Below are 14,305 nucleotides of genomic sequence, written 5' to 3' on the forward strand. Positions count from 1 at the left end.
CCTCCAATTTTTTCTCTTGAGTAATTACTCCAGCTTTAATCGACATCACATTTAAAGTGTGTATCAATCAATCTTTAGATTGAAGCCAACTCTGAAACACAAGCCAAAATTCCTGTGCAGGCTCAAGCTGGAGGAAAAATAAAATCATTCATGTAAGAAGTGATTGGATAGATGTCATTCAAAATTTTAAATGGCACTTCTTCGGCTTTCGGTAGGACTGGATAGGAAAAATATTGTTTCTTTTATTTCCCTTGTCTCATTGTCACTGTAGGTGTACAACCGAAAGGCGGAACCACAGCGGAACTAACGGAGCAGATACTCACTTCCGATACCGGATCTTCACAGTGTGACATCCAGCGGAAGTAGTCAAAACAAGCTGGAAGGTGAAATTAATTAGTTAATTACTAATTAAACAACAATGTCTTCAGTTGAGTATTTGAGAGAGTTTGTCAAAGAGAGACTAACTGCTGCTGCTGAAGAAATATTCGGAGTTTTTACAAAAACTATCGTCGAGTACGAGGAAGAGATCAACCGTCAGCGCAGACTGTTGGACGTCGTTTGGAAACCAGAAATAAAGTTACACAGGATAGGTATGTAAAACCTACTAATTTTAATGACAACAAACGGAGGTCTTCTATTTATAAATAATCCATTTTCATTTATAGTGACATTAATTTGCTCGCATCTCTACAATCACAGTAGTATCTTATCCCTCGTGTTCTTTGTCTCTCCAGAGCTCCCACAGCAACATGTGTGTAAGGACGAGGAGGCTCTCACAGACCAGCAGCTCTGTATTCAGGAGAGGATCCCCAGTCTGGACCAAGAGGACCCAGAGCCTCCACAGATTAAAGAGGAACAGGAGGAACTCTGCACCAGTCAGCTCGAACTGAAGGAGGAGGCTGATACCTTTATATTGACTCCTACTCATGAGGAAAGTGACCACGGTGAAGATCAGACTCTGGACTCTGATGATACTTTTGGTGAAGCAGAGAAAGAGTCTGTAGCCAACATGCCAGTTATAAGTTCTGTGCTGTCAGAAGCACACAGTGACCACCAGGTCCTCTTTCACAGTCCTCATGAGGCTGAGAGCAAAGAGCAGAAAGGAGGCAAGCATGGAGACTCAGGACCAACTAGACATGCAGAGGCAGAACTAAAGGAAAGACACCATAAAAGCAGAAGTCACTGTAATATTAGCACAGGTAAAAAGTCTTTAAAATGTGACACATGTGGGAAAGATTTCCAGTATAAGTCATCACTGGAGAGACACCTGAGAGTCCACACAGGTGAGAAGCTGTTTACGTGCAAACAATGTGGGAGAGGTTTCAAGCAGAATTCTCAGTTGACCGGCCACATGAAATGCCACTCAGGTGAGAAGCCATACACTTGCAAAACATGTGGAGAAAATTTCAGATTTAGTAATGCCTATTTGGCCCACATGAGAACACACACAGGTGAGAAGTCTTATACTTGTAAAATCTGTGGAAAAGGTTTTGGATGTAACGGTAATTTGTTGGTTCACATGAGAACACACACAGGTGAGAAGCCATATACTTGTAAAATCTGTGGAAAAGGTTTTGGATGTAACAGTAGTTTGTTGGTCCACATAAGAACACACACAGGTGAGAAGCCTTATACTTGTAAAATCTGTGGAAAAGGTTTTGGATGTAATGGTAATTTGTTGGTTCACATGAGAACACACACAGGTGAGAAGCCATATACTTGTAAAACCTGTGCAAAGGGTTTTGGACAAAGCAGTAGTTTGTTGGTCCACATGAGAACACACACAGGTGAGAAGCCTTACACTTGTAAAATCTGTGGAAAAAGTTTTGGATTAAACAGTAGTTTGTTGGTCCATGTGAGAATACACACAGGTGAGAAGCCATATACTTGTAAAACCTGTGGAAAAGGTTTTGGGTGTAGCAGTCATTTGTTGGTCCACATGAGAACACACACAGGTGAGAAGCCATATACTTGCAAAACCTGTGGAAAGGGTTTTGGACGTAACAATAATTTAATGGCCCACATGAGATCACACACTGGTGAAAAGCCATATACTTGCGAATCCTGTGGGAAAATTTTCAGGTTTAAAAGTAGTTTGTTGGTCCACAGGAGATTACACACAGCTGATAAGCCATATACTTGCAAAACCTGTGGAAAGGGTTTTGGACGTAACAATAATTTAATGGCCCACATGAGATCGCACACTGGTGAGAAGCCATATTCGTGCGAATCCTGTGGGAAAATTTTCAGGTTTAAAAGTAGTTTGTTGTTCCACATGAGAACACACACAGGTGAGAAGCCATAGGCTTGCAAACCTGTGGGAAAATATTCTGTGTCATGTCATAATTGGAAAGACATGACAATCCACACAGGTGAGAAACCATACACTTGTGAAATATGTGAGAAAATGTTCAGTTGTAGTGGTAACTTTTGACAGTCCACATGAGGAGAGCCCACACTGGTGAAAAGCTGCGTCTTTGCAAGACCTGTGGGAAAAGATTTGTCACATCAACTGAACTAAAGGGCATAAAAATGTGCACACAGACAAGTAAATTTCTGTTGAAACCCACACGGGTGGGTTACCTGTTTCAAGTTCTACCCCTGCTAATATGTTTTATTTAAATTATTTACCTCAGAGTACTGCAAAAACATTTCAGTTAAGTGCAGAGACAATAACCAAAGGTTCCTCTTTATATTGGTGGAAGTATATTAAAATAGAAGTGCTCTAACAAAAATATTAGGAACACAATAAGTCATGTTACTGTTCCTTCATCAAGGTGTTTTTGTCTTCTTCATGTGATGATATTAAGTGTGAAAACACATGGAAAATGTGTGGTAAATACTGTACAAATAAGATTAAGGAAGTATCTTTCAAGAAATTACAAAGAATTTACACAGTAAAGTTTGTGTTTGAAAGATTCAGCCTGGATTTTCATTATAAATGTGATTCCTGTGGACTGTAAAAAGAGTGTATATATATATATATATATACCAGAATGTTTTGGATCGATGCTGCCATCTTTATAATAAAGACATTTCAGATAAATGTAATAATATACAACTTTTATTATTTTTGGAAAACTCTTAATTCGTAATAAAAAGTGGTCAGAAACCAAACCAACTTTCCTGCACTTTATTAATGCGTTCCAACAATATGCCACCATCTTATCCACTGTCAAGAACAAAAAAGCATTGAAGACCTTCAAGTTATTAAGTGATTATAATATGATGCATATAACACAAATTCTGACTTTATAAAATGTGATTTTTTTCTTGTCTACTTATGTTTTTCTTTTTTGTTGTCTGTCTAAGTTTCTTTTTATAAATGAACTTGTGCACAATGAATAAAAAAAACCTTAAAGTGAAAGCGGAATGAAAAAGGAGCTCATTTCCACTGTCGGAACTTCTCAGTGTGACATCCTGCAAAAGTAAACAACACAAGCACTGGAAGCGAGACCTTGCAAGACCTTTGAGAAGAGATTCTGTAAAACTTGAGCAATGATGAGCCACATGAGAATCCACAAGGGTGAGAAACCATATACTTGGCATACGCAGAACTCAGCATACAACAGCATACTAGTCTACACAGCTAAACAGTGAAACAGCGAAACAGCAATCACCCTTCAAATGCTTTTATAATGGGCGTCTGCTTGTTCATGTGCATATGTGTGTGTGAACACGCTTGGGTCATATTTCCTGAAAATCTAAAGTTCTCCTGATTTCCTACTTATTCCTAGAGCTGGACTTCGTGTGTCAATGTTTCCTGTCTCCTGGAATGTCACCTCTCTGGCGGGAAAGGAGACGGAGCTTGTGGAAGAGGTTGAGCGTTACCGGCTAGATATAGTCGGCCTAACCTCGACACATAGTTCTGGCTCTGGAACCCAAGTCCTTGAGAGGGGTTGTACTCTCTTCTTTGCTGGAGTTGCTCCGGGTGAGAGGCGGAGGGCCAGGGTGGGCTTTCTGATAGCCCCTAGACTCTCTGTCTGTACGTTGGGGTTCACCCCAGTAGACGAAAGGGTTGCTTCCCTGCGCCTTCGGGTCGGGGAACGGGTCCTGACTGTTGTCTGCGCTTATGTGCCGAACAGCAGTTCAGAGTACCCGTCCTTTTTGGAGTCCCTGGGACGGGTGCTGGATAGTGCCCCGACCGGGGATTCCATTGTTCTGCTGGGGGACTTCAACGCTCACATGGGCAATGACAGAAGAACCTGGAGGGGCGTGATTGGGAGGAACGGCTTGCCTGATCTGAACCTGAGCGGTGTTCAGTTATTGGACTTCTGTGCGGATCGCAGTTTGGCCATAACAAACACCATGTTTGAACATAAGGATGTCCATCGGTGCACGTGACACCAGGACAGCCTAGGGCGCAGGTCAATGATTGACTTTGTAGTCGTATCATTTGACCTGCAGCCGTATGTTCTGGACACTCGTGTGAAGAGAGGAGCAGAGCTGTCAACTGATCACCACCTGGTAGTGAGTTGGATCAGATGGCAGGGGAGGACGCCGCGCAGACCTGGCAGGCCTAAACGAGCAGTGAGGGTCTGCTGGGAACACCTGGCAAAAGAACCGGTCAAGATGATCTTCAACTCCCACCTCCGGGAGAGCTTCAACCGCGTCCCGAGGGCTGAGGGGGACATTGAGTCCGAATGGGCTTTGTTCCTCTCTGCCATTGTCGAGGTGGCTGTTGTGAGCTGTGGATGCAAGGTTGCTGGGGCCAGTCGCGGCAGTAATCCCCGAACCCGGTGGTGGACACCAGAGGTGAAGGGAGCCGTCAGGCTGGAGAAGGAGGCCTACAGGGCATGGCAAACAGAAGAAAAGTCGAAATCAAGTCAATATTTGGTGTGACCACTCTTTGCTTTCGAAACAGGATCAATTCTTCCAGGTGCATTTGCACAAAGTCAGGGATTTTGTAGGATCATAGTCAGGTGTATGATTACCCAGTTGTACCAGACAGGTGCTGATGATCATCAATTTAATATGAAGGTTATAACACAGTCATTAACTGGAACAGAATAAAATAATATCCTGCGCCCAATAATTCGGTACAGGGTCGTGCCGAAATGAAAGTCGCGTACCGAATGGTTCGACACAAATACATGTACCGTTACGGCCCTACTGTGTAGGAGGCTTAAAACTGGGTGAGGAACAGCCAAAGTCTGTTACCAAGGTGAGGTTGTGGAAGACAGTTTTATGTCACAGGTCATACACCATGACAAGACTGAGCACAGCAACAAGACACAAGGTAGTTGTACTGCATCAGCGAGGTCTCTCCCAGGCAAAGATTTCAAAGCAGACTGGGGTTTCAAGATGTGTTGGTCAAGCTTTTTTGAAGAAGCATAAAGAAATGTTGAGGACCGTAGATGCAGTGGTCAGCCAAGGAACTTAGTGCAGTAGATAAAAGACATGTTATGCTTACTTCCCTTTGAAAGCGGAGAATGTCCAGCAGTGCCATCAGCTCAGAACTCGTAGAAACCAGTAGGACCCAGATACATCCATCTGTTGTCCTTAGAAGTCTGGCCAGAAGTGGTCTTCGTGGAAGAATTGTGGTCAAGAAGCCAAACCTCCGACGTGTAAACAAGGCCAAGCAACTCAATTATGCACGAAAACAGAAGAACTGGGGTGCAGAAAAATGGCAGTAAGTGCTCTGGACTGATGGGTCAAAATTTGAAATATTTGGCAGTTTTCTTCGTTTAAGGGCTGAAGAGAGCTACAACAATGAGTGTCTGCAGACAACGGTGAGGCATGGTGGAGGTTCCTTGCAGGTTTGGGGCTGCATTTCTGTGAATAGAGTTGGGACTTTGGTCAGGATTAATGGAGGAGGTTTAAAAAGTTGAGGCTAATTTTCCTGATTTAAAGTAGGATGTTACATTTGGTACATGCAATAATTATATGAGCTCTGTCATTGGCTAGTTAAACACAGCATTTTCTCCACCGTTTTTCTCCTCAGTCTTTTTTGAAGTTGTATGGAGTAGGTTATCTGTTCAAGAACATGTACAAATACGGTCTTTTTTATGTCTGATGCATTTATTTGAATACTGAGCTGATCAGGATTTTACATCCAAAATGTTATAATGAGCCATTTAGATATAATGCTTTGTTAAAGGCGCTGTATGTAAGAATGTGGCCAAAACGGTTACTGCACTGAAATTCAAAATACTACGCCGAATCCGTGATCTTCGGTTTTCCAGCCGACTGGACCATTCAAGCAAGTCTGGCTTCTCTGCTGCTAACACGCTGCCAGGATACAGCTGAGGAGACTGCTAATGCCATGTACTGGGACACTGCTAACGCTGCTTGCCGTGCTGCTGTAGCTCAGTTGTAACTAACTGATCCTGAGACTCTACTGACTGTGTGACTGGTAGACGGCGGTGGGTGGCGCAACAGGCCAAAACACAAATTCAAAACATAAACATGATTTGCGGACCGTAAAATATTTTTTTAAATGCGAATATTCTGGCTGTATATTGTTGTCGGGGAGATCAGTATGTTATATGAACATTATTCCTTAGTCTCTGTGACATATTAGGAGGATTTTATGACTATTTGCTTTAGATTTCTTACATATAGCTCCTTTAAACTATCCATATGTATGAGAACTGTTTAAAAAAATGGCCCCACATCAGCCAGCACCTACATAAATGCTATTTACACATGATAACTTCAGTTATATGTATAAAATCTTTCACGTGCAATACTTTAAATTATGTTTTGCTGATACTGCAGTACAGTAACTTAATATATTGACTAACACATTGAATGTGGTGAGTAATTTTACAATGTGTTCTGCATTGACTTACCTATGATAAAGTCTCCTACCCCAGCAAATATGCTTTTATTTTAAGTTATTGTCTGTGAAATGCTCCGAAAAGACAACAGTTAAATTTAGACCTAGTGGTTAATAGAAAATAACCAAATTTCCCCCGAGAAATTAAAAGATAAATATATTTTGTGTTTAATGAGAACGGAACGACAAGACGAGCTCACTTCTGCTACCGGACCTTCAGTGTGACATAACCGGAAGTAAACAATAAAAGCGTCAGTAGCGTTGGCTGCATGTGTGTGTTCTTCAATAAGCGGGAAGACGATATTCAGATCGATGCGTAATAATCTTTGCGTATAATTACTTTATTAGTAATTAAATAACAATGTCTTCAGTAGAGTATTTGAGAGAGTTTGTCAAAGAGAGACTAACTGCTGCTGCTGAAGAAATATTCGGAGTTTTTACAAAAACTATCGTCGAGTACGAGGAAGAGATCAACCGTCAGCGCAGACTGTTGGACGTCGTTTTGAAACCTGAAATAAAGTTACACAGGATAGGTATGTAAAACCTACTAATTTTAATGACAACAAACGGAGGACTTCTATTTATAAATAAGCCATTTTCATTTATAGTGGCATTAATTTGCTCGCATCTCTACAGTCACAGTAGTATCTTATCCCTCGTGTTCTTTGTCTCTCCAGAGCTCCCACAGCAAAATGTGTGTAAGGAGGAGGAGGCTCTCACAGACCAGCAGCTCTGTATTCAGGAGAGGATCCCCAGTCTGGACCAAGAGGACCCAGAGCCCGCACAGATTAAAGAGGAACAGGAGGAACTCTGCACCAGTCAGGAGGGAGAGCAGCTTGAACAGAAGGAGGAGGCTGATACCTTTATGTCAACTCCTACTCATGAGGAAAGTGACCACGGTGAAGATCAGACTCTGGACTCTGATGATACTTTTGGTGAAGCAGAGAAAGAGTCTGTAGCCAACATGCCAGTTATAAGTTCTGTGCTGTCAGAAGCACACAGTGACCACCAGGTCCTCTTTCACAATCCTCATGAGGCTGAGAGCAAAGAGCAGAAAGGAGGCAAGCATGGAGACTCAGGACCAACTAGACATGCAGAGGCAGAACTAAAGGAAAGACACCATAAAAGCAGAAGTCACTGTAATATTCGCACAGGTAAAAAGTCTTTAAAATGTGACACGTGTGGGAAAGATTTCCAGTATAAGTCATCACTGGAGAGACACCTGAGAGTCCACACAAGTGAGAAGCTGTTTACGTGCAAACAATGTGGGAGAGGTTTCAAGCAGAATTCTCAGTTGACCGGCCACATGAAATGCCACTCAGGTGAGAAGCCATACACTTGCAAAACATGTGGAGAAAATTTCAGATTTAGTAATGCCTATTTGGCCCACATGAGAACACACACAGGTGAGAAGTCTTATACTTGTAAAATCTGTGGAAAGGGTTTTGGACAAAGCAGTAGTTTGTTGGTCCACATGAGAACACACACAGGTGAGAAGCCTTATACTTGTAAAATCTGTGGAAAGGGTTTTGGACAAAGCAGTAATTTGTTGGTCCACATGAGAACACACACAGGTGAGAAGCCTTATACTTGTAAAATCTGTGGAAAGGGTTTTGGACAAAGCAGTACTTTGTTGGTTCACATGAGAACACACACAGGTGAGAAGCCTTATACTTGTAAAATCTGTGGAAAAGGTTTTGGATGTAATGGTAGTTTGTTGGTCCACGTGAGAACACACACAGGTGAGAAGCCTTTTACTTGTAAAATCTGTGGAAAAGGTTTTGGATGTAACGGTAATTTTTTGGCTCACATGAGAATACACACAGGTGAGAAGCCATATACTTGTAAAACCTGTGGAAAGGGTTTTGTACAAAGCAGTAGTATGTTGGCCCACATGAGAACACACACAGGTGAGAAGCCTTACACTTGTAAAATCTGTGGAAAAAGTTTTGGATGTAACGGTAGTTTGTTGGTCCACATGAGATCACACACAGGTGAGAAGCCTTTTACTTGCAAAACCTGTGGAAAGGGTTTTGGACGTAACAATAATTTAATGGCCCACATGAGATCACACACTGGTGAGAAGCCATATACTTGCGAATCCTGTGGGAAAATTTTCAGGTTTAAAAGTAGTTTGTTGGTCCACAGGAGATTACACACTGGTGAGAAGCCATATACTTGCAACTCCTGTGGGAAAAGTTTCAGGTTTAAAAGTAGTTTGTTGGTCCACATGAGAATACACACAGGTGAGAAGTCGTAGGCTTGCAAACCTGTGGGAAAATATTCTGTGTCATGTCACAATTGGAAAGACATATGACAATCCACACAGGTGAGAAACCATACACTTGTGAAATATGAGAGAAAATATTCAGGTATAGTAGTAACTTTTGACAGTCCAAAAACTAAAGGGCATAAAAATGTGCACACAGACAAGTAAATTTCTGTTGAAACCCACACAGGTAGGTTACCTGTTTCAAGTTCTACCCCTGCTAATATGTTTTATTTAAATTATTTACCTCAGAATACTGCAAAAACATTTCAGTTAAGTGCAGAGACAATAACCAAACTTTCCTCTTTATATTGGTGGAAGTATATATTAAAATAGAAGTGCTCTAACAAAAATATTAGGAACACAGTAAGTCATGTTACTGTTCCTTCATCAAGGTGTTTTTGTCTTCTTCATGTGATGATATTAAGTGTGAAAACACATGGAAAATGTGTGGTAAATACTGTACAAATAATAAGATTAAGGAAGTATCTTTCAAGAAATTACAAAGAATTTACACAGTAAAGTTTGTGTTTGAAAGATTCAGCCTGGATTTTCATTATAAATGTGATTCCTGTGGACTGTAAAAAGAGAGTATTTCTCTTTTCTTTTTTTTTCTTTTTTTGTTCTTGTGTATATATACCAGAATGTTTTGGACTGATGCTGCCATCTTCATAATAAAGACATTTCAGATAAATGTTCAGATAAATATGTCTGATGCAATGCTATATTTTAGTCAAGATTAAAAGTAACACGTGTAATATACAACTTTTATTATTTTTGGAAAACTCTTAATTCGTAATAAAAAGTGATCAGAAACCAAACCAACTTTGCTGCACTTTATTAATGCATTCCAACAATATGCCATCATCTTATCCAATGTCAAAAACAAAAAAGTCACGGGGCATCTGTGGCTTAGTGGTAGAGCAGGCGCCCCATGTACAAGGCTGTTGCTGCAGCGGCCCGGGCTCAACTCCAGCCTGTGGCCCTTTGCTGCATATCACTCCCTCTCTCTCTCTCCCCCCCTTCATGCTTGTCTGTCCTATCCATTAAAGGGTAAAAATGCCCCAAAAAATATATTTTAAAAACAAAAAAGCCATGAAGACCTTCAAGTTACTAAGTGATTATAATATGATGCATATAACACAAACTCTGACTTTATAAAATGTGATTTTTTTCTTGTCTACTTCTGTTTTTCTTTTTTGTTGTCTGTCTACGTTTCTTTCTATAAATGAGCTTGTGCACAATGAATTAAAAAAACCTTAAAATGAAAGCAGAATGAAAAACGAGCTCATGTCCACTGTCGGAACTTCTCAGTGTGACATCCTGCAAAAGTAAACAACACAAGCACCGGAAGCGTTAGCTGCATGTGTGTGTTGATGTAGTTTGTGGCACAGTACTATTAAACTAGCGCAGATAATGATTTGATTGGTAATTTAACAACAATGTCTTCAATTGAGTATTTGAGAGAGTTTTTCCAACAGAGACTAACTGCTGCTGCTGAAGAAATATTCAGAGTTTTTACAAAAACTCTCGTCGAGTATGAAGAAGAGATCAACCGTCAGCGCAGACTGTTGGACATCGTTTGGAAACCTGAAATAAAGTTACACAAGATAGGTATGTAAAACCTACTAATTTTAATTGCATAGAATTGGGGAAATTTTATTATAAATAACTCAATTCTTAATTTATTTTGGCATTATTTGCTCTCATTTCTATATACACAGTATCTTGTTCATGTTGTCTGTCCCTCCAGAGCTCCCACAGCAAGAATGCCTGTAAGGTGGAGGAGGTTCTCACTGATCCGCAGCTCTGTATTTAGGAGAGGACCTCCAGTCTGCACCAAGAGGACCGGGGAACAGGAGGAACTCTGCACCAGTCAGGAGGGAGAGCAGCTTGAACTGAAGGAGGAGGCTGATACCTTTATGTCAACTCCTACTCATGAGGAAAGTGACCACGGTGAAGATCAGACTCTGGACTTCAACTCTGATGATACTCTTAGTACGGCAGAGAAAGAGTCTGTAGCCAACATGCCAGTTATAAGCTCTGTAGTATCAGAAGCACACAGTGACCATCAGCTGCTCTTTCACAATCCTCATGAGGCTGAGAGCAAAGAGCAGAAAGGAGACAAGCATGGAGACTCAGGACCAACTAGAGATACAGAGGCAGAGCTAAAGGAAAGACACCATAAAAGCAGAAGTCACTGTAATATTCGCGCATGTAAAAAGGCTTTAAAATGTGACACATGGGAAAGATTTAGGCATAAATCATCACTGGAGAAATACCTGAGAGTCCACACATGTGGGAAGACATATATTTGCAAAACATGTGGAAAGGGTTTTGGACAAAGCAGTCATTTGTTGGCCCACATGAGGACACACATTGATGAGAAGCCATATACTTGTATGACCTGTGGAAAGGGTTTTGGACAAAACAGTCACTTGTTGGTTCATGTGAAAACACACACAGGTGAGAAGCCATATGCTTGTAAAACCTTTGGAAAGGGTTTTGGGCTTATAGTTTGTTGGCCCACATGAGAACTCACACTGGTGAGAAGCCATATACATGCAAGACCTGTGGAAAGGGTTTTGTACTTAGTAGTAATTTGTTGGCCCACATGAGAACACACACTGGTGAGAAGCCATATGCTTGTGAAGCATGTGAGAAAAAATTCAGGTGTAGTAGTCACTTGACAGACCACATGAGGAGAGCCCACACTGGTGAAAAGCCGCACCTTTGCAAGACCTGTGGAAAAAGATTTGTCACAGCGACTGAACTGAAAGGGCATAAAAATGTGCACACAGACAAGTAAATTACTGTTGAAACCCAAACAGGTGGGTTACCCCTAATATGTTTTATTTAAATTATTTACCTCAAAATACTGCAAAAACATTTCAGTTAAGTGCAGAGACAATAACCAAACTTTCCTCTTTATATTGGTGGAAGTATATATTAAAATAGAAGTGGTCTAACAAAAACATTAGGAACACAATAAGTCATGTTACTGTTCCTTCATCAAGGTGTTTTTGTCTTCTTCATGTGATGATATAAAGTGTGAAAACACATGGAAAATGTGTAATAAATACTGTACAAATAACATGATTAAGGAAGTATGTTTCAATAAATTACAAAGAATTTACACTGTAAAGTTTGTGTTTGAAAGTTTCAGCCTGGATTTTCATTATAAATGTGATTTCTGTGGACTGTAAAAAGAGAGTATTTCTCTTTTCTTTTTTTGTTCTTGTTTATATATACCAGAATGTTTTGGATCGATGCTGCCAACTTTATAAAAGAGACATTTCAGATAAATGTTCAAATAAATATGTCTGATGCAATGCTATATTTTAGTCAAGATTAAAAATAACACGTTTATCATACAACTTTTATTATTTTTGGAAACTTCTTAATTCGTCTTATTAATGAGTTCTGACAATATATCACCATCTTACTGAATGTGGAGTCTGTATATAGAGACTAAATTTCCAGTAACTTATATTCATTCTTCTGCCTTTCATTGTGTTATCAAGATTTACTGAGATGTAAATAAGTTTGTGATCTGTGAGTACAGATGGTTTAATGTGGACATCCATTACATATTTCTCTAATTCTGTAGATATTAACCAGAAATCTATTCTTGACTGTTTGCTCATATCTTTTAGTTTCCCATGTGAAGTGACATTTGTCGGGATTCCTATGTCTCCAGATATCAAGACAGTTTAAATTAAATCATAAATTGTCAAATTCTGCATTATTGTTAGCTCTCACAGGACGCAGTGGTGTACAGTCTAACATTGGGTTTTTAATAGAGTTCCAGTCTCCTCCAAGGATTAATTTTGCATTGGGAAAAGTTGTTAGAAATGTGCAGATTTCTTTCTCCACTTCATGAAATAAGGCTTGGTTTCTGGAACTGTTATTTATACCATAAATATTTATCAAAATAAAAATAGTGTCCATAACTTTTCCAACCAAAATGCCCCATCTACTAAACACATGCATTTTACTCTAAGATTTTACCTTTAAATTTCCCCTTTAAAATAGCCACACCTGCAGAGTTATTGCTGCCGTAAGCCATCCAGATGTCATCTCCCTATTGATTCTTCCAAAACTTATAATCAGCCACTTATGCATGAGTCTCTTGTAAAAAACAGAAATCGCCTTAAATTTTTCGCAAAACAGAAAGACGGCTTTCCTTTTCAAATTGTCTCTGATACCCCTAATATTCAATGAGCACAGTGATAAGGACAGTGTCACTCACACACTCACAGAGACAATAAACAAAAAACAAAGAGAAAAAAAAAAGATTTTCAGCACCTACTATCAAAATAAAGTTACCAGTGTTATACCTTAAATAGTCACCTCAAGACAGCTATAGTGTCATGCTGTCATCCATCATACTGCAGCTCTTTCCTGTCAATTATGGACTTGACCCCCTGAAAGAAGGCCTTTGTCCCCTCCTTGCGCGTTTCCTCAATGTGGGGCCAAAGTTTGATTCTAGTCTTTTTATCTCTTGTAGTCAGATCTTCTCCAAATCTAAGTTTTCTGGACATGATAGTCTGAGTTCTTGGCACTTTTCCATACCATCTCTTCAGTTGCTCTGGAGATGAAACGTGTGATGACTGGTCGTACCTTGTCTCCGGTCCTCATTCCTACCTGGTGGCTGACGTCGATGTGGAGATGGAAAGGGACCCTGACCTCTGGAGCAATTGCCCGGCAGATGTCCATCACCCGCTGCTTGACGTCTTCTCCTTCTTGCTCTGGAAGTCCGTAAAGCCTCAGATTCCAGCGTCTCTGGTAACGATCAGCATCATTCACCTTGTCCTCTAACTCAGAGATTCTCCTCTCATGGTCAATAGTTACCGTCTTCACAGTGGTTACATCTTTTTTCATGTCTTGAATTTCTCTATGTTTTCTTTCAAAGCGTCAATACTTGCTGCATTATGTTGAGTCAATTTCCCCAGCGCATCAACGTCTATTTATAGTCTAAATTTAGACGAGGTCTAAATTTAGACGTCTAGACGTTCATTAGCAGTTATTTAAACGTCTAAGATTAGACGAGGCGTATACATTTGGTATAAAAATAAACGTCTGGCAAACGTCTAAATTTGGACGTCTATAAATAGACGTTCATTAGCAGTTATTTAAACGTCTAAGATTAGACGAGGCGTATACATTTGGTATAAAAATAAACGTCTGGCAATCATCTAACTTTAGACGTCTATAAATAGACGTATATTAGCGGTTATTTAAATGTAAAAAGA

The 14,305-nt window shown here is 40.2% G+C and overlaps 2 protein-coding genes and 1 pseudogene across 2 annotated transcripts; all 3 read left to right on the plus strand.

The window, feature by feature from the left end:
* The first annotated feature begins 302 nt into the window (after positions 1-302).
* On the plus strand, positions 303-3,308 carry LOC117252516 (uncharacterized). Its single transcript, XM_033619501.2, has 2 exons — positions 303-590; positions 735-3,308. Exons 1-2 carry the CDS (start codon positions 419-421, stop codon positions 2,303-2,305), a joined length of 1,743 nt encoding a protein of 580 aa, XP_033475392.2. The 5' UTR covers positions 303-418; the 3' UTR covers positions 2,306-3,308.
* A 3,721-nt stretch (positions 3,309-7,029) lies between these two features.
* LOC117252514 (uncharacterized) lies at positions 7,030-9,871 on the plus strand. Its single transcript, XM_033619499.2, has 2 exons — positions 7,030-7,314; positions 7,459-9,871. The coding sequence occupies exons 1-2, from the start codon at positions 7,143-7,145 to the stop codon at positions 9,039-9,041; spliced, it is 1,755 nt and encodes a 584-aa protein (XP_033475390.2). The 5' UTR covers positions 7,030-7,142; the 3' UTR covers positions 9,042-9,871.
* An 888-nt stretch (positions 9,872-10,759) lies between these two features.
* LOC144464261 (uncharacterized) lies at positions 10,760-12,195 on the plus strand (annotated as a pseudogene).
* The last annotated feature ends 2,110 nt before the right edge of the window (positions 12,196-14,305 follow it).

Source organism: Epinephelus lanceolatus, chromosome 9 (assembly GCF_041903045.1).
Source record: "Epinephelus lanceolatus isolate andai-2023 chromosome 9, ASM4190304v1, whole genome shotgun sequence".
NCBI lineage: Eukaryota > Metazoa > Chordata > Actinopteri > Perciformes > Serranidae > Epinephelus > Epinephelus lanceolatus.